Below are 20,028 nucleotides of genomic sequence, written 5' to 3'. Positions count from 1 at the left end.
AGAGTTCTTACAGCTATCACAGCATACAAGAAAAATGTCTCATCCTGTTTTTTAATTGTATACCGTGTCTTATACACGGAAAGATGCGGTATATAAAAGAAGTTTACTCACACATTCAGTTCACAGATGGATCCCTGAAGGCAGACTTAGTTACAGAGTGGATCCACCCAATATGGGTAGTCACTGCAGCTCAAACGATGAAAGGAAGATGGAAAAAGAGGGGAGGGGGGGCTGCGTGCCTTGTGGTTCTGTTACCTGCACAGGTAAGGTCACGCCCACCTCTAGTCACATGCAAGAGGAAGTATGTCCCAGCCCAGGAGAAAACAGGAAGTTTTCGACTGGCTGGTCCAAACATCCCCTTGCATGTCCACTCTAGGAAAACAAGGAATGTTGTATTCTACTGCCATCTATGCATCACATCCCACACAGCCTAGTCCTGGGGGCATCACCCACCTGAGAAGTGAAAAAATAAAGTTCGTTTTCGATGTTCTCGTAGATGTAATCCTCCTCGCAGGAGAAGCTCCGCATCCCACCTCCAAACTCCGCTTTCACCGGCTTCCGCAAGCCTATCTCATCAGCCCCCCGGAGCAAGCTGCCGAGAAGAACGGGGGTGGAGGGGGAGGAGAAAGGAGACTGAGAGGGCAGGAAGTCTGCACATGCTCTGAAGCCCAAGCAGCTAAAGTGGCAACTAGACAAACCTATCAGCTATTGCAGCTTTTGGTCTGCAAAGCAATAGTTTCCTCCTTTCTTAATTTCCCAGCTCTGCCAAATGCACAACGGCAGCAACGTTTATTTCCTGTCGACGTTTCTTTCCCCTTCAAAGGCGAGTTGCTGTGCATTATCCCCACCAGAAGTTGCCAAGAGAAGATGGTGCAGCCCGCTGGCGACTTAATATCCTCTAACCTAATTTCAGGGTTTCGCTCCTGCTAGCTACAACAACAATCTTGAGTCAAAGTTTATTTGTTGCTGCCTGCGACCATCCTTGGTCCGTTCAGCCAAAAAAAGGAGATAAAGGATATTCTTTTCACAATGTGAGGAATATGCAAAGATACACCATGAAACTACAGAGATGACCAATTTATACATACCTTGAGACACAGACCTGCGCAAATAAGTTTCTATAATGCATTGGCGATCAGACTTGAGCGAAATGAGCTTGCTTTGACTTTTGATTTATCTTGATTTCATAGAATCGTAGAGTTGGAAGAGACCACAAGGGCCATCCAATCCAACCCCCTGCCAAGCAGGAAACACCATCAAAGCATTCTTGACATATGCCTGTCAAGCCTCTGCTTAAAGACCTCCAAAGAAGGAGACTCCACCACACTCCTTGGTAGCAAATTCCACTGCCGAACAGCTCTTACTGTCAGGAAGTTCTTCCTAATGTTTAGGTGGAATCTTCTTTCTTGTAGTTTGAATCCATTGCTCCGTGTCCGCTTCTCTGGAGCAGCAGAAAACAACCTTTCTCCCTCCTCTATATGACATCCTTTTACATATTTGAACATGGCTATCATATCACCCCTTAACCTTCTCTTCTCCAGGCTAAACATACCCAGCTCCCTAAGCCGTTCCTCATAAGGCATAGTTTCCAGGCCTTTGTCCATTTTCGTTGCCCTCCTCTGGACACATTCCAGCTTGTCAGTATCCTTCTTGAACTGTGGTGCCCAGAACTGGACACAGTACTCCAGGTGAGGTCTGACCAGAGCAGAATACAGTGGTACTATTACTTCCCTTGATCTAGATGCTATACTCCTATTGATGCAGCCCAGAATTGCATTGGCTTTTTTAGCTGCTGCATCACACTGCTGACTCATGTAAAGTTTGTGGTCTACCAAGACTCCTAGATCCTTTTCACATCTACTGCTCTCAAGCCAGGTGTCTCCCATCCTGTACTTGTGCCTTTCATTTTTTTTTTTTTTGCCCAAGTGTAGTACTTTACATTTCTCCTTGTTAAAATTCATCTTTAAAGCAACAGACGATAGATTTGCTCAGGACATAATAAAAAATACTATATATATATATATATATATATATATATATATATATATATATATATATATATTAGAGGAGGGAAGGCTGCCTTCACTTTTCCCTTCCCTTCAAAAAGCCCCATCCATCTCCGATAGCATCACCAGATAGGTGTGGGAAAAGTTCTAGCCCATATCCAGTGGAGGCATTATCCTGAATTCTCTCCTCCCCAAGCCCTATACAGTGGTACCTCGGAAGTCGAACAAAATCCGTTCCGGAAGTCCGTTCGACTTCCAAAACGTTCGGAAACGAAGTCGCGGCTTCTGATTGGCTGCAGGAAGCTCCCGCAGCCAATCGGAAGCCGCGTCGGACGTTCGGGTTCCAAAGAATGTTCGCAAACCGGAACTGTCATTTCCGGGTTTGTGGCGTTCGGGAGCCGAAACGTTTGACTCGCAAGGCGTTCGGGATCCAAGGTACGACTGGAATTCTTTATAATTCTGACATGGTTTTAAAAGGCAAAAGCCCCTCCTCGCTTCCTGCCAGCCCACCCAAAACCTGCCACCCTCCAGAGACGTGACCTGCCTTTCGTAGTTCGCTGTGACGAAGAAGGCGTAGACTCGGGTGTGCTTGTGGTGCCGTATCTGAATAATGAGCTCCGGAATCCCCAGGCGAATGTGGTTCAGCAGCCACAGAAGCGTGTGGTCGTCGGTCGTGTCTGGAAAAGGAGAGTAAGCGAGATACGGATTTCAGGCACTCCGAGGCTGCGGTGGTTGGTTCATTTTAAACGCTCGGATCAACCAGTTAGGGATCTTTCGACTGATTTTTATTTAATGTACCTGTTAAAAAAGGACACTGGAATTCCCTGCCTCTCGATATCACTGTGCTGTTTTTGGCACCTGCTGAATAAATTCATTTTCGGACAAGCCTCCCCAGGTGCTTAGAAATATGTAGTGTATTCTGCTGCACTTTCAACTTCCTGCGTGTGTTTTTACGTTATGCTTTCAATTTTGTTAGTCGTTATTTAATTGCTTTTATCTCTCCCCCTGCTTTTTTTTTTTTGTAAACCGCTTTGAGACTTTTCTACAATCAAACGGTACAGTGAGCCCACAACTTAACCCCCATCGTTCAGCCCAGAAACTGAGGTCCAGCTCCGAGGGCCTTCTGGCAGTTCCCTCACTGTGAGAAGCGAAGTTGCAGGGAACTAGGCAGAGGGCTTTCTTGGTGGTGGCACCTGCCATGTGGAACGCCCTCCTTCCAGTAGCACCTTAGAGACCAACTAAGTTTGTCATAGGTATGAGCTTTCGTGTGCGTGCACACTTCTTCAGGTAAAGATGAAGTTGATGGACTACGCCGAAATGGCAAAATTAACTGGGAAGTTCAGAAATCAAGAAGACAAGAACTTTAAAGAAAGAATGGGGGAAGTTTATAATTTATCTATGAGACCACTGTAAGCAGGTTAGAACATCAGCAGGATTTTAACCGCACTTGTAAAGTAATGGAAAGTATGGATAATTTAGAAGGATAAAAATTTGGATAAGTATTGATATGCAGTTGTAAATATTATCATTGGGGCCTAAGGAAGGGATGGGGAGAAGTCAGGGGATTGATTCAGAGCAATCTCGATATTTGGATTTTGAATTGTTTTTTGTTGAATGTTTATACATTTTTAAAATCAAATTAAAAAATTATACGAAAAAGAACTGCACCACTGACATCTGAAAGCAGTCCTGTATCTGGAGGTTTTTAATGTGTGGTGTTTTATTATACTGTATGGTGGAAGCCACGCAGAGTGGCTGGGGCAACCCAGCCAGTTGGGCGGGGTACAAATGTAACGATTAATAATAATAATAATGTGAAAAGTATTGGTCTTATATGTGATCTAGGCAGCTTGAATCATAATTGCAATTCAATGAACCAGCGTTTCTCAACTGCTGTTCCGCGCCACACTACTGTGCCGCGGGACGCTGGTTGGTGTGCCGGGAGACGCTGGCGACGAGAAGGGCGATTTGCTGCCCTGTCACGTGACTGGCGGCCGCCATTAGGGGCGCTGACCCGCCGGAAAGGAAGCCGGCCGGGTCCCGACGGGGGCGGGGCGAGCGCAGCTCTCAACAGCCACCACTGCGGCTGTTTGTCTCGCTCTCGCTCCTCTTGCTGGCGGCGCCCGGGAGTTTTTTGGTCGGCGCGGGAGTGAGCGGCCTCTTCGGCAAGGAGTCCTGCAGAAGGTGAGGTGCTCTTCTTGCTAGCCCAGGGGTCGGCAACCCGCGGCTCCGGAGCCGCATGTGGGAGCCTCAAAAGGGAGCCTCACCAAGAAGCCCCAGCCCACACAGACAGGGACCGATCGGAGGTCGGTCCGTCGTTTGTTCCCTTCCGCTGCAGAAACTTCGCCGCCGGGGCTGCGCGCATGGGGAGAAGGCGGCGAGTGGCTCTGCCAAGGACATAATGCAGAACAGACCCGCAAAGGAACCCCTCAACAGTCTTTTGCCATTAAACTCCAACTTTTACACCATGCACTTTTTGCACCCGTGTGTGTAATGATTACGTCTCCCCTCCAAACTAAACTAATTATAGGGCGGCACAGAGTTGGTGTGCCGCGGGATTTTTTTTCATAGAACAAGTGTGCCGTGGCCCAAAAAAGGTTGAGAAACACTGCAATGGACAACAGACCCAAATCTTACATTGGGCCCTTGGAGAATGCTCCCTCTGGAACAGAGCTATAAGGGAGAAAAAGGTAACGGTAAAGGGGCCCCTGGCCATCAGGTCCAGTCGTGTCCGACTCTAGGGTTGCGGTGCTCATCTCGCTCTATAAAGCCGAGGGAGCCGGCGTTTGTCCGCAGACAGCTTCCGGGTCATGTGGCCACCATGACAAAGCTGCTTCTGGCGAACCAGAGCAGCACATGGAAACGCTGTTTACCTTCCCGCCAGAGCGGTACCTATTTATCTACTTTCACTTTCGATGTGCTTTCGAACTGCTAGGTGGGCAGGAGCTGGGACCGAGCAACGGGAGCTCACCCCGTCGCAGGGATTCGAACTGCCGACCTTCTGATCAGCAAGCTCTAGGCTCTGTGGTTTAACCCACAGCGCCACCTGGGTCCCTCATAAGGGAGAAAATTGCATGTAATTTGAGGTTTCAATGAGGACTAGAACCTCCAGGCATTTTTAATATGACTTGGCATTGCTTTATCACATGTTTGATGTTTGTTGTAGTAGTACCGTAGTAGTATACAGCGGAACCACCGTTTTAAGAACGGAAAATCTGTAACCAGACTTGATCATCCGATAACGGGGACGGTTTTTTCTTGCACGTGGGTTGAAATAACAAGCTCCCACAGTACACATTATATGTGCCTGCTTAGTAGTTTAATTTTCCTCTTTTTGCACCTTCATGTGCCGTTACAATTACGCCCTCTCTGCTTTATGTACGTTACAAAATGAAATGAATTTAAAAAAATATATCGGATGAGTGACGCAATTGCCAGGTTCCTGCAGGGGACCTTCCTGATCAAAAGGGGGGGGGCATCGGAAGGCTTAAGAAGAGAAACTCATCTCTCTCTCTCTCTCCTTTTCCTCCATACTACATTACGGTCTGGCCTCTCGCCCAGCCTAGTGTCTAATTACAAGCGATCGAGCCTGAAACTAACATGCAGCAATTTTTGTTTCCCTGCCCGGAAAGGGGGGGGGCGCTCAGGGGAGCCGCCACCCACTAGGGCCTTGGCAAAAGCCGGCTTTTTCAGCACACAGAACTGATCTGGAAGCTTCTGCACCTGCCCGTTTTCCTTTGCGGCTTTGCGGGTAGACAGTGCCTGGGTGTGGAGGCTCTGTCCCTAGCCGTCCGTCCCTACTGTTCTCTGGGTTCGCGGAGGGGGGGGGGGAGGAACATAGGGTAAAGATAAAGGAAAAGGACTCCAGTCAAAGGCGACTTTGGGGTTGTGGCGCTCATCTCGCTTTCAGGCCAAGGGAGCCAGCGTTTGTCCGCAGACAGCTTTCCGGGTCATGTGGCCAGCAGGACTAAACAGTTTCTGGTGCAACGGGACACCGTGATGGAAACCAGAGTGCATGGAAACGCCGTTTACCTTTCCGCCACAGTGGTACCTATTTATCTACTTACACTTGTGTGCTTTTGAACTGCTAGGTTGGCAGGAGCTGGGAGAGAGCGACAGGAGATCACCCCGTCACGTTGATTTGAACCGCTGACCTTCCAATCGGCAAGTCCAAGAGGCTCAGGGTTTAGACCACAGCGCCACCCGCATCCTCTGCCTGCAACCCTGGACGGCCGCTGCTGCCAGCCAGTGTAGGCAAAAGTGAGCTAGGTGGAGCAGAGTTCTGACTTGGCAGCCGGCAGCCTCCTATGTCCCTCTGTTTTGAACCAAAGAACTGAAACTGCCTAATTTGGCAAAACGCACCTGGCAGAGTCATCAGCACATCGCAGTTTTCTGTAGGCACCGTTTTCATCCACGATTTGTGGGACATGATGTATCGCCCGGCCTGCAGGAGCCTCTTTCCGAAGAGCTTATCTGTGAGGTGAAGGAGAGCAAGGATGAGCCACTTAAAACACCCCGCCTCTCAAGAGGGGTGTGCACGACGACGGCAGGTGGGACCAAGGCCGGCCTTGCATCTTCATCTCCACCGGGCTGGCAACTTTTCGAAAGCAAAACTAGGTGTGCTCCTCCTACGCCTTTAAAAGCTAGTCTGGCTCACAGCCATGTAGCCGAAAAAGTTGCCCCAAACCAGGGGTCTGCAACCTTTAAGACAAAAAGAGCCACTTGGACCCGTTTCCAAAGAAAAAAAATAAACTGGGAGCCGCAAAACAGGGACGTAATTAGAAATCAGAGGGCCCCATAGCAAAATTTGCTATGCCCAATAATCAATGCCCCAAAATACCATAGAAAATTAATCAGGGCCCCAGTGTACCTGATGTAAATAATAATTAATAATGAGGGCCCAATGTCATCCTCGTCATTATAAAAATAACTTTGAGTTTGGGCTGCCTTGATTACTGGGAATGGGCAAAACTCTGACTCCCTTATTAGGACACCTGTATGGTTTCATGTGAGTTGCTCCCATTAATACATCTACCTCAATCTCCTGACCAGGCCGGCAGGAGGCCACAGGCAGGCCGCAGGCAGGAGCAGCAGCAGCAAACACGCGCTCCGAGCCCGCAAGCCTTTTCTGCTGCTGGGCGGGAAGAAGCGCGCCAGTTTAAAAAAATAAATAACTCCGCCCCCGCCCCCGTGAGCCTATTGGCTGCAGAAATGCGGCGGGGAGGGGCTGATGCAGGGAGGGGGCCGACCACGCTCTCCGGGCTGCTAACGTCACCTCGCGTCCTTTTTGCACAGCGCACGCGCACAGCGGAGTTGTGGACTCCGGCGGGCGCCGTGCGGGGCGCAGGCGCACAGCCGCAGCTGTGTGCTCTGGCGACGGTGGGCACCGCGAGAGTGTCTGGCGAGCGTGGCGGCCGCCGCCGCATGGCTCAGGCAGCGCATGGCTCAGACGCCTCCTCCCCTTGTATCCGCTCCGGAGCCGCAGCAAAGGTGTAAAAGAGCCACATGCGGCTCCGGAGCCGCAGGTTGCAGACCCCTGCCCCAAACCCATGCAAATATATATGAATTTCATGTATAAAAAGGTAGGAGTGTGACAGGAAAAGAAATAAAAAAGTGAGTGAGAATGAATAAAAAAGAGAGAAATAAAACATAAATTAATGTACAGATGTGTATATTCTTATTATCCTAATACACATAGAATTGTCAATAAACTAATATTTTTTATTAAATTTATTTATTATTACGGTCGAGGACCAGCTCTTAAATAAACTAATATATCTGTGTAAACTTCTTCCAGATATCGTTGCATTTATCCAAAGAAAGTCTGCGTCTATAAGCAGTCCCTTCATATGTTGCCAATATTGCTGCGTTGTCGAGCCACTGAATAAGAGGAATTGTATCAAATTATGGTGCTGGAGGAGACTCTTGAGAGTCCCATGGACTGCAAGATGATCAAACCTATCCATTCTTACGGAAATCAGCCCTGAGTGCTCACTGGAAGGACAGATCCTGAAGCTGAGGCTTCAATACTTTGGCCACCTCATGAGAAGAGAAGAATCTTTCTTTCTGTATTTTAATGTTTTGTTGGAAGCCGCCCAGAGTGGCTGGGGGAACCCGGCCAGATGGGCGGGGTATAAATAATAAATTATTATTATTATTATATAATCCTTGGAAAAGACCCTGATGTTGGGAAAGATGGAGGGCACAAGGAGAAGGGGACGACAGAGGACGAGATGGTTGGACAGTGTTCTTGAAGCTACTAACATGAGTTTGACCAAACTGCGGGAGGCAGTGGAAGACAGGAGTGCCTGGCGTGCTCTGGTCCATGGGGTCACAAAGAGTCGGAAACGACTAAACGACAACAAATCTCTATTCTTCCAATTTATCAGTCCTTTGGCCACCATTTTCACTGTCCTGTTGTCAATTTCCATCCAGTGGGTATAGATCGTTCAAGAGCATACGCACCTCTGAAAATCTTTAACTCTCCCCCCTCCCGGTAGTGTCTTATTTACAGAGTCCAGCATTTTCTCCCAAAGCTTGGTAAGTGTGGGACACGGTAAAAGCATATGTTTCAAAGAATCGTTGCCCATATTACATCCCTTACCGCAGAAATTACGTCTGAGCGTGAGGATTACTGTAATGTGTTATATGTAGGGCTGCCTCTGAAGACGGTTCGGAAACTTCAGCCGGGGCAGAATTCAGAGGCCAGGTTGCTCACCGGGTGGCAAGACGGTTTGAGCATATTGCAGTGAACCTGGTCCGATTGCACTGGCTACCGATTAGTTTCCGGGCCCAATTCAAAGTGCTGGTTTTGATCTACAAAGCCTTAAATGGCTCAGGACCGCAATACCCCAAAGACTGCCTCTCTTCATATGAACCTTCTTTGTGTGCCGCCTCCTCAAGAGGTCTGGAGGGTGGCAACACGAGAACGGGGCCTTCTCTGCAGTGGCTCCCCATCTGTGGAATGCTCTCCCCAGGGAAGTTCACCGGGTGCCTTCATTATACACCTTTAGGCACCAGGAAAAAAACATTCCTTTCTAACCAGGCCTTTGGCTGACCTAATCAACATCCTATATCCTTTATATTGTGACTTATTTTGGGGGGTGTTGTTGTATGATTGTTTTTATTTTGATTTTCTATATTGTGATCTTTGTTTGTGAACCGCCCTGAGGCCTCTGGGTATAGGGCAGTATATAAATTCAATGAATGAATGTTAAAGGCGCAGGAGCACAGCCACAGAAAACAGTTGGCAACACCGTCGCAGGGGGATGTCGCCAGAGGTGCAAAGGTGTAGTTCCCTTCAGGACGGCCACCTGAAGGGACTCGGTGGAATGCATCTTGCTATTTAAATTGGCATTCAGAAACCTGAGGACTAGAACCTCACGTTTCTATGTTGCCGTTTTCACGCCGTTCTTGGGGTCTTTCTGGGTGGAACCAGCTGCTCATGGAACATGGGCTTGTGTTTGTAATTGGTGGGTACCAATGGAGTTTCCATGCGCACAAGATGCCATGGGGAGGGAGAAGCAGGGGGAGATTTTGGGCATTGCATCTAGCTAGTAGCCTTCCTACTGGGGCATCAGGTCACCTATTGTCGGAAACACGATAGCTGCCCCTTTGACCTGAGCTAAATAACAACAACAACAACAAATTATTTAAACCCTGCCCATCTGGCTGGTTTTCTGCAGCCACTCTGGGCAGCCCCCAACAGAACATTAAAAACACGATAAACATCAAACATTAAAAACTTCCCTAAACAGGGCTGCCTTCAGATGTCTTCTAAAAGTCAGATCGTTGTTTACTTCCTTGACATCTGGTGGGAGGGCGTTCCACAGGGCAGGAGTCACCACCGAGAAGGCCCTCTGAGCCCCATCCTTGCATCCAGGGGGGTAGGGGGTGGGGGCGGGCTGAGCTGTCCTCAGCCCCATGGAGTTGGCGCCTATGTTAGGGGTGTACTGCAACATGTCACTGATGTAACATTTGTGCATTTGCTGGTGGGTTTATCCTTCGCTTTCGATACATCATTCCACCTCATCTGCCTTTCTGCACTGCTTCCCAAGTGTTATTGCATTAGCGGCGCCCGGAGGGGGCACTTCTGCGGAGCGAAAGTGGGAGGAAATAAATAAATAACCAGAACTTTGACGATACGAAAAGTTCCAGCCTTTCAGGCAGGAAGTTTGGGGACATGCACAGGAAAGGGAACCAAGTGCCGTGTCCGTCCGTCCAGAAACTTTTGCAGTCTTGAAAACAGGATAGCGCATAACCCCCCTGGTGCCGTTCTGAGCACAAATAATCATGAATGCGCAACAAAGCACCTCTGGAGTCCCCCCCAACACACCAATAGTTAACTCCAGCTCCTTCTCTGCAGGGTTGCCAAACGTCCCCTCTGGCCACCTTGGCAGCAAAAATCCAACAGGCATGGCTTTCCGTCCTGCAGTCCATCTCACGTCCAGCTCCTTTGCAATCCTGACCCAGGTGCACAACAGGGACAAAGGCGGCAACGTTCAGAAACAAGTTCCCCCCAAAAAGCCGTCAGAATGAAAACCCGTGAAACGATGATAAGAACAGAAAGCCCAGCCCCCGTGGCTCTGCAGTCGGAAAGAAAGGTTTGCAGTGTGAGCCGAAAGCTGCTAATTTTTTACGACAGGCCTAAAACTCGATGCCTCAAATGCAAGCTCCCCAGCTTGTCTCATCTCTGCTGGATGTTGCTGTGCAAAACAACTTGCCCCTCGGCAACTGCATCAAAGAGGTCCCTTTTCAAGGTCCCTTACCTGGTTGCTGAAGCCACCCCCAGAAAGATGCCAGCAGGAGTAAGTTCCCCACTTCAGCACCTTCCACTGGGAAAACAGTGGAAAGAGGAGGGGAAGGAGCAGGGCTGCGAAACGCTACCCGTCTCTATGGCAACCGCCTCCGGTGATGGAGTTCCCACCAGAACGGATGCACGGGGCCAGGCGGTCTCCTTTGTTCTATTTCCCATCCGTCCCTCTTCTCCCGAGCAACGAAAAGTCCAAAATTAAGGGGCAAGAACAAGGTTTGGTCCAGGGCTTGAAAGCAAAGCCGCCAGGCCATGCAAAGACAGGTCACCTTGGCTATTTTGTACGCCTGTCTGTGTAGAAATACTCACAGGTGCAAAGGGCATTCAGTTTTGCCACATGTTCGTATGATTCATAAGAGCTCGGCAGCGGCTGGATCCGACCCAAAGGAGGCCTATCTAAGCCCAGCCTCCTGTCCTCACAGTGCTCCAAAGGCAAACCCTCAAAAAATGGTGACAGCAGTAGCTTTCTCCCAGTGTTAGAAATTAGCCAGGCGCCAGGCGCGTTTTCTGACTGGCGTGGGTCCAATTGCGACCACATGGAGATCTCTGGATGTCAGGCTGGCGACTGACATCTCCATCTGGCTGTCCCCTCCAGCTTTCTTAAGGAGGTCAGCAGAAGAGCTTATTTGTTACATTTATAACCCACCTTTTTCTCCAAGGAGCCCATGGTTCACCCCCTCTACAGTTAATCCCTACAACACCTCTGCGAGGTAGGCTAAGAGGCTGCGACTGACTCCAACGTCACCCAGTGAGTTTCATGAAGGAGTGGGGATTCGAACCCTGATCTCCCAGGTCCTAGTCTGTCACTCTAACCACTACACCACCCTGCCTTCCTAGAGTCCTTCTGCTATGGGGCAGCCGTATAAATAGAGTAGGTAAATAAACAAGGGGGAAGCAAAATGTCAGGGAAGGATCTGAAATATTTTCCCAGAAGCCTGAATTTGTTTTGTTCTGGATAGTTGCATTTGATGTTTTAATGTATTGTAAATGGTTTTCCTTAAATATAAAGCTATATAGATTATTATTATTATTATTATTATTATTATTATTATTATTATTATTATTTCTTCATTGGAAAAAAGAATTTTGGCTAGACATAGCATTGTGGCGACCGCAACCTAGGTTTAAGGTTCCATTTGGTGATTAGCTTATATATCTGAGTTTGGTGATTAGCTTATATATATAATCTCCACTCTCCGCCATTCTAAGGTAGACTGGCTCTGTCCTTGGAGGCTCCACTTAGGAATCCTGAGAAGCAAAGAAGAGCCCTGGAGCGGCTGCATCCGGCCAAAGGAGGCCCCTTGGAGTACAGAATCCTGTTCGTTAACCGGATGCCTCCAAAGGGGAGCCCCGAGGCACCACCTGAGTGAAACAGGTGAGCCCCCATCGTTCTGCCCAGACACTGAGGTCCAGCTCCGAGGGTCTTCCAGCGGTTCCCTCCCTGTGAGAAGTGAAGTTACAGGGAACCAGGCAGAGGGCCTTCTCGGTGGTGGCGCCTGCCCTGTGGAATGCCCTCCCATCAGATGTCAAGGAAATAAACAACTACCTGACTTTTAGAAGACATCTGAAGGCAACCCTGTTCAGGGAAGTTTTTAATGTTTGATGTTTTATTCTGTTTTTAATCTGTTGGGAGCCGCCCAGACTGGCTGTGGAAACCCAGCCGGATGGGTGGGGTATAAATATGTTATTGTTGTTGTTGTTAAAGATTATTTATTTTGCAAGCAAACATTGATCACTCACATAAACAGAAATACAAATAATACAAATACAAATAATAACCCATATAATAAAGGAAAAACAAAAAAGAAGGAAAGGGAAAAAATAAAAATAAAATACTAATACTCCCATGTGACTTTCCTCCTCCAAAACTCATTATCCCTTAAAGTTCTTCTTTACATCGCATCTTACACATCTCTTCTTTAATATTCTTGGAATATTATTACTGTATTTCCTAAGTCTACTTTACAAACTTAGTCTATATATACCAACATGTTCTCTTTAAAACAGTGTTGTTTGTTGTTGTTGTTGTTGTTGTTGTTGTTGTTGTTGTTGTTGTTGTTGTTGTTATTACTCTCCCCACTTGTGATTTCCAGAAATGGGTATTCAGAGACATTTACTGCCTCCAACACAGGGTTAGAAACCTTCTAGGCATCACAGATACCTTGCGCCACAAAAAAATCCGGCCGGACTGGAACGGGTGGCAGGAAATGGGTGTGGACGGCAAGAGGCCTTGGTTCGAAGCCAAGGGGGTGCAAAGAGCACAGCTGCTCTCAGATCAGGCCTACAGAGCGATAACAAGCAAAGGTTCGCTGCCCTAAGTAGGGAAATAATGGGGTCAGGGGGTTCCCTGGGGCCTGAACCACCTCCCTCTCGAAAGCTCTGCGCCGACCAAAAGTAATTCTAGCTTTCCATCCGCTTCGCTAAGGGCTTAGGAAGATTTGGGGCATGCCCATCCCCACCCCTTGCTTGCAGACACAAATTTGCATAAATCTTACATATGCTCATTTATATGCAGAGATGGAATTCAGGCTCCCAAGTGTTGTGCGGAAGGCAGGCCTGGTGGCTCCCCCTGCCCAATGGTGCCCACGGGAAAATCCTTCTGTTGATCCTTCACCCCAAATCAATTCCCCGTCAGTTCTCTGGCCCCCAAAATCCCCCGCTCAATTCCACCCGGCCCTTAGTCATCTGTAGAAAAAGAGTGGCTGGGGCAACGCAACCAGAACGGGAAATAATAATAATAATAATAATAATAATAATAATAATAATAATTATTATTATTACTACTACTACTACTACTACTACTATTATTATTAAAGTCACTGTTGCGGATGACTTGGGTTGCAGTGCGCATCTCGCTTTATTGGCCGAGGGAGCCGGCGTACAGCTTCCGGGTCATGTGGCCAGCATGACTAAGCCGCTTCTGGCGAACCAGAGCAGTGCATGGAAAACGCCATTTACCTTCCCACCGGAGCAGTACCTATTTATCTATTTGCACTTTGACTTGGTTTCGAACTGCTAGGTTGGCAAGAGCTGGGACCGAGCAACGGGAGCTCGCCCCGCCGCGGGGATTCGAACCACCGACCTTCCGATCGGCGAGCCTTAGGCTCTGTGGTTTAGACCACAGTGCCACCCGTGTCCCATGTACTGTCTTATTTATTTTACAGTACAGCACACTGATTTTTGCTTTCATCTTATGAATCAGTGGTCTTGTTAGATAGTAAAATCCATGTTAAACTCCCATTTTAGGAGTTGTCTTTAAAAGTCTGGAACGGATTAATCCGTTTTGCATTCCTTTCTATGGGAAACCGTGCCTTGGTTTTGGAACGTTTTGGTTTTGGAACGGACTTCCGGAACGGATTAAGTTTGAGAACCAAGGTACCACTGTATATTAAAAATTCTATAAACTTCTGTCGTGTCGACTTCTAATGCTGAGCAACATCTGGAGGGCCACAAGTTTACTCTTCCTTGATCTAAGGAGAGGCATTCCCGACTCTTCTTTAAACAGAGACATTCTTCCGTCTCTTGCATGGAGTAAGGAATGTTTCTTCTCAGTTGAGGGTTGAGAGACCCTCTGCGCAGTGGCAAGGTGTTCCCCGCTGGCACCTGGGGCCTGAGCGCACAGCACACCATAGGGATGGGGCACACCGTGGAAATGTGGAGCACCCCTGTCCATTGGCTGGCCAGCTTTGAGGGGCGCACTCACGGTGCCAGGGTCGCTTTTGCAAGACTCACAAAAACGGCGCCGGGCTCACAGGGCGCTGCAAGCTGTTGCGTCCTTCTCGGGAGCTGGCGGGTGCCTGAGAAGGACACAGCAGCTCTCGACACCCTGCACCCCCCCCAAAAAAAACCTGTGCCCTGAGTTACGCCCTCTCCTAGCCCCCTCCCTCCTTCCAGATGTTCCCGTACTCCAGTTTCCATTGTCTCTGACCATTGGGCATGCTGGCTACTGGAACTGATGAGAGTTGACATGTTGCACAGTTCCCAACTCCGTCCTTTCTAGGATGGTTAAGAAGTGAGCTGTGAATCTGGTCCATGTTTGCAGGCTTCAGCAAGCCCAGTTTTCCTCTGGGATATGTGGATGGGCTCGTAACTCGTCCTACGCACCAGGCTGAATCGGTTTCAGGATTCGGCTTCCCCTGCTAAGCTGGGGAGGTTCTGGAGAAGGACGTTGAAAGCTTCTCCCCACCCCCAAAAAACCACTCATCCAGCGTGGATCGGAGTCTTACAAAGCAGGCCTCTCTTCACCCATCCCAGTCATCTGGGTCCTGCTTGGGCGGGAATAAAGATTGCTTCTCTCGGAGCAAGGAAGGAAACAGTCCAGGCATTGTGGGTGCCCAGGGATAGCCTTGGCACAGGAAGAGTGGGGGCAGAGGCTGGCATTGCTGGGAGAATATATGCAGATGATAGATGCGCACTGGCAGGCAGCAACATAGCCTTAGAGGAGGGCGTTGATCCCAGCGCAGGGGAAAGAGAAAAATACAGGACATAGCTGGGGTTGGGGCAGCAACGACTTCCCGATGAATGTTTGATGTTGTGCAGAACTCTGAAAATGCAGGCTCCCTTCAGCATTCGGAATCGGCACAGTTCCAGCGATGTTGGCCCTGAATCAGGAAGACTTATTTATGCCCTGCGTTTTGTATTCCTTATTCTTGTTGCCCGTACATCCGGAAACATCTGCAAAGTGTATCCTGTTCCCTGACTTAGTCCCGATTAGGTCAGCCTGTGGGACAAGGAGGTCTGCTTTTCCTTTTTAACACCTCAGCTCCTGATAAACTTCTCTTTGTTAACCAAACATCCAACAGGAACCCAAATGCTTTTTGCAAAGCTTACAACCTGTTTCTTCCCAACGAGCCTGGTGCTACGTGCATTTCACTCAGCAGACAAGTCCCGCTGAATCCCATGGGACTTACTCCCAAGTAAGCGCGCATAGGACTGCGCCATCAATTAACCGGTAGAGGGGATTTAAAACAAAAACCTGTTGCCTGGAGGTTTGTGATGGCCTAGCAGCTAAGGCCTTGCCAAGCGTTTTGGTTTGGCACACTGGTTCCTGCAAACCAAATCTTTCCCCTCCAAATTGCTGCAATAAAAACATTTTTTTTGCAACTGTTGTGGCAAGTGATCAGACCGAATGCAGGTACAGCGGTACCTCGGGTTAAGAACTTAATTTGTTCTGGAAGTCCGTTCTTAACCTGAAACTGTTCTTAACCTGAGGTACCACTTTAGCTAATGGGGCCTCCCGCTGCTGCCGCTGCGCAATTTCTGTCCTCATCCCGAGGTAAAGTTCTTAACCTGAGGTGCTATTTCTGGTTTAGCGGAGGTTGTAACCTGAAGCGTCTGTAACCCGAGGTACCACTGTACATCTGGCATCTGATCTCATTTCTCTCGCACACTTAATAAGGTTTGGCACTGCTGGGTTTTCACCAAAGTTAGCAGGAAGCAAAATGGGGTACTCTTCTCTTCAAAACAGAATAGGCCCAACTGAATCAGCCTCGGTAAATTACTGCATTCCTTGGATTGGAACTCCTAACACACCTGACTTAGCGCAAGGACATAAGGAGAGCCCTGCTGGATCAGGCCAGTGGCCCATCTGGTCAAGTACCCTGTTCTCACTGTGCCCAGCCAGATGCGCCAATGGGAAGCTCACCAGCTCTCCTTCTGTGGCTCCCAGAAACTGGTATTCAAAGGGAGTTCCTGCAAGAGGGAGTTCCATACAGTAGTTTAACTGCGCTGTGTGAAGATGTCCTTCCTTTAAGCCAGGAGTCGGCAAGCTACGGCCCGGGGGCCGGATGCAGCTCACCAGGCTCTGAAATCCGGCCCTAGTCCCTGTGCTGAGCTAAACCAGCGCCACTGAGTGTTTCCTTGAAAAGAAACTATGGACACCTCACCGCGCGGGGACTGACTTCCGCGACACTGGCACGGCTTCAGATTGGCTGCAGGAAGTTCCTGCAGCCAATCCGAAGCCTTGCTGCCCGTGCGCTGACGTAAACCCAGCGCGCCATGGATGGAGAGGTTGGCAGGCGGGCAGCAGGTCTGGGACGCACCATGGGCATTGTGACGGGTGTGTTGCGGGGCTTCCCCCAGAGCTTGGCGCGCCTGCTGGCCCCACGCCTGGCGCTGCTGCTGGTGGCGCGCTTGGCAGCCGCGCTGCAGCAGCTGGAGGGTGAACTGTGCGCCGCCTGCCTGGCACTCCATGTGCGTGGCCTACCCGCTGACCTGGCCTCGGACGATAGGCCGCAGCGCGTGGTGCACGCCGTCTGGGAGCTCCATGGGGATGGGCCGATGGAGCGGCTGCTGCTCGTCAACAATGCCGGTGAGTGGGTGGCGGCGAGATGCACTCCTGAGCACGTGCAGAGTGCGTTCTTCCTCCAGGTCCGGAGGCAGCTGTGGGACCAGCTTGCAGGATATTTATATTTTTCAAAATATGGTCTGGCCCCCCACAACGTCTGAGGGACAGTGGACCTCCCCCCTGATGAAAAGGTTTGCTGACCCCTGCTTTAAGCTGTCCTGAATCTTCCAACAAACTGCACTTCTGCACTGGGAATAATTCTCCATTCCCAGAAGGCCCAAGACAAAAGAGGAAGGGGGAGGGGCCGGCGAACAATACACATCCAAAGTGGACCTCTGTGGCATGCCATGGTACTGAGATGCTCTGCTTCAAACCATAGCTCAGGAACTTCTCCCTTCCTCCATGAGCAGTTGTGCTCATTAGCAGAAGGTGGGTGTTCCTGGTTCCTCCCTAGGGCTCTCAGCGGAGCCTCAGGTCCTTAGCAGGCCTGCCCTGTTGCCCTGAGCTCTTTCTGCCGGATCTGCAGGCATCCCTCCCCAGATTCCCCACTCCTAACCTTGGGGAGGCTGAATTAAGGTCACCTTTGCTGCAGAATCAAAGAGCTGTCGCTCACTCAGACAACTGGGGTGGTTTGGCAGCTTGGTGGTGGAAGAGGAACCTCTGTTAGACTCAGGAGTGCCAGCTTGGCCCCACAACCGCGGGTGCCCATGGCTGTGGGTGCCATGCAGCGTGCATGGCCCTGGCCCAGATATTTGTGGGTGCCCGGCTCCTTCACAGGGGATTTTGTGGGTGCTCGGGCACCCAGGGAGCTGGCACCCATGGTTAGACGTCTATCTGCCACCTGGAGATATTTGCACCCATTGTAGGGGTAGAAGCTGGACCAAACTGGTCAAAGCATCTCCAGCTGTTAAGCACATCCGAATTGCCTGGGCTGAAGGTGAGGGACTCTCTTCTGGAATAGCCTGAGTTTATTTATTTTTTATTTTTTAAAAATGTAAATAAATCCCAGGCCATTGGGGGCAAAAACAGTACGAACCGTGCCGAAAAGCGTCAAGGCGCAAAGCCTCAAGCTACCCAAAGGGGTCCCAGTATGGAGAACCTGGTTGGTGCGGTCGAAAGGCCTCCGGCATTTGTATTTGCGCTTCCTCTCTCCTTCGGCACAGCGGCAGACCACGGCCCTCGGCCTCCTCCTCGTCCGCAGCTCAAGCGACACGTGCTCCTTCCGAGCCCCTCGGACGCCTCCCCGGCGGTGCCATCCCGAGAAGCGGCTCGGGTAGCATCCGCAGTGGACCGCAGCGCCGGGGCTGCTTCTCCCGCTCTGTGCCCACCCGGCGGCAATTCCGCACTCCTCCTCCGCAGGAGCGTACGGCGGAGGAGAATTTCTGAATGGGCTGAGCATCCCCTGCACGTTGTGGAAGGATGACATCAGACGGAGAGAACGAGCGGGCGAAAACGGTGTCGGGTCCAAGCGTGCGTAAAAATACGCACCGGGGAAAGGAGGACCCCCCCCCGAAACGCTTCCGGAGACCCTCTTCCCGAAAACCCGTGGCAGGCCATTGCAAAACAAAGGCTGGGGCGAGGGTCTTCCTTCCTCGAAAGCGGAAGGGGCTTAACGATTTCGAGACAATAGCTCGACGCCCAAGAGATGCGCTTTCCCGGGTACCACGAATGCCCCGCATCGCTTGGCATCTCTCCTTTCGCGCCGGCCGACCCTCCTTTCCGTATCCCGGGTTTAGTCGGGTCCAAAGGTTCGGTTTCCCCGAACTTTGGCAAAGTCTGCTGGGCACCCCCGAAAAGCAGGAAAATCCGGCCTCATCTCTCTTCCACCCCCCCCCACCCTTGCACCACTGTTGGGCCCCCACCTTCCCAAGAGATAGCGCACGGAGGTGGTCCAAACCCCGCCAAATACTCACCCAGGACCCCGGTGGCAGCTGGCCCGGACGCCTCGCCATCTGTGGCGCCCCTCTTGTGGCGCTCGCTCTCCTGGGAGCCCGGCGCCGCTCCTGCCCCGCTCTCTGGCATCGTGGCTGCTGAGCTCAAGGTTGAGGGCTGGACCGCAAAGACAGCATTGCAGAGGCCGGGATGCAGGCTTCTCCGCTCGCCAGGAAACCCCGGGCTGCTGCTGCTCTCACAATAGCCAGCGCGGCGGCGGCAGCGCCGGGAGCGCAGGACGGCCGACGACCTGCAGCATCCGAAGCGCCATCCAGGCTGGCAGGAGGGGGGGGGTGCAAGGACCTGAGGCAGGTGCGCAAAAGGGGGGGTGTCTCTCCCTTCCCGGGCCAGGTGAGCCCCTGCCGGAGATCTGTACAACCAGCGCCAAAAGGTACCTCCGAGCGAGCGAGAGACAGCCAGCCAGAAGGAGGGACAAAGGAGAGGGGAGGGGGGGAGCAGTTAAGTTAAAAGGCAAGGAGCTTTTAATAGTCTGGTTGGCCTGCGTCTCCTCAGCGCCATCTGCCAGCAGCCTGCGAGGGATTAATTTCCTCCCTCCTTCAAGATTCAGAGACTTGAGAGATAAGTAAGAAGAATCATAGAACTGTAGCGTTGGAAGGGAATTCGAACCCACGACTCTTGAGATGCGGGGTCTCCTATGCTCCACTGAAGTGGAGCCATCTCAGTTTTAAAAATTATACCGTTAGAATGAAGCAGGGGGGGGGAGGACTTGAATAAAATATTATGGGGGAGCAGGTAATCCCCCAACACCCCACATAATCGATCACAAGATGAGACACAAGCACACCATTTGAATGGCTATGCCCATTAACTTTAGGGGGCTCAAATATTTCATTGTGAGTGGGGGCTGGGGAGTTGGTAAGGAAGGAGGCAGGTGGAATTCTTGAATAACTTATCCTATATACCCAAAATACATTGTTTGATTTAATATCCCACCCCCCACATTCCTAGTGACGGACGTGGCAGGATTTTTA

The 20,028-nt window shown here is 50.4% G+C and overlaps 1 protein-coding gene across 2 annotated transcripts in view; it reads right to left on the bottom strand.

Moving 5' to 3' along the window:
- The window catches only part of ANO8 (anoctamin 8), a 43,563-nt gene extending 24,106 nt beyond the window's left edge, over nt 1-19,457 (bottom strand). Inside the window, exons 1-4 of one of the 2 annotated variants that reach the window (XM_060275342.1) lie at nt 19,018-19,457; nt 6,369-6,479; nt 2,551-2,683; nt 454-592 (exon numbers count right to left, since the gene is read on the bottom strand). In XM_060275342.1, coding sequence (XP_060131325.1) covers nt 454-592; nt 2,551-2,683; nt 6,369-6,479; nt 19,018-19,126 — 492 coding nt within the window. In that variant the 5' untranslated portion in view covers nt 19,127-19,457. Of the gene's footprint in view, nt 1-453; nt 1,556-2,550; nt 2,684-6,368; nt 6,480-19,017 lie in introns of those variants that run through there. The other variant, XM_060275343.1, reaches the window with a different exon arrangement.
- Between the last annotated feature and the right edge of the window lie 571 nt (nt 19,458-20,028).

The sequence above is a fragment of the Zootoca vivipara genome, chromosome 6 (assembly GCF_963506605.1).
Source record: "Zootoca vivipara chromosome 6, rZooViv1.1, whole genome shotgun sequence".
Lineage (NCBI taxonomy): Eukaryota > Metazoa > Chordata > Lepidosauria > Squamata > Lacertidae > Zootoca > Zootoca vivipara.
This window is presented reverse-complemented; position numbering and strand designations above follow the sequence as displayed.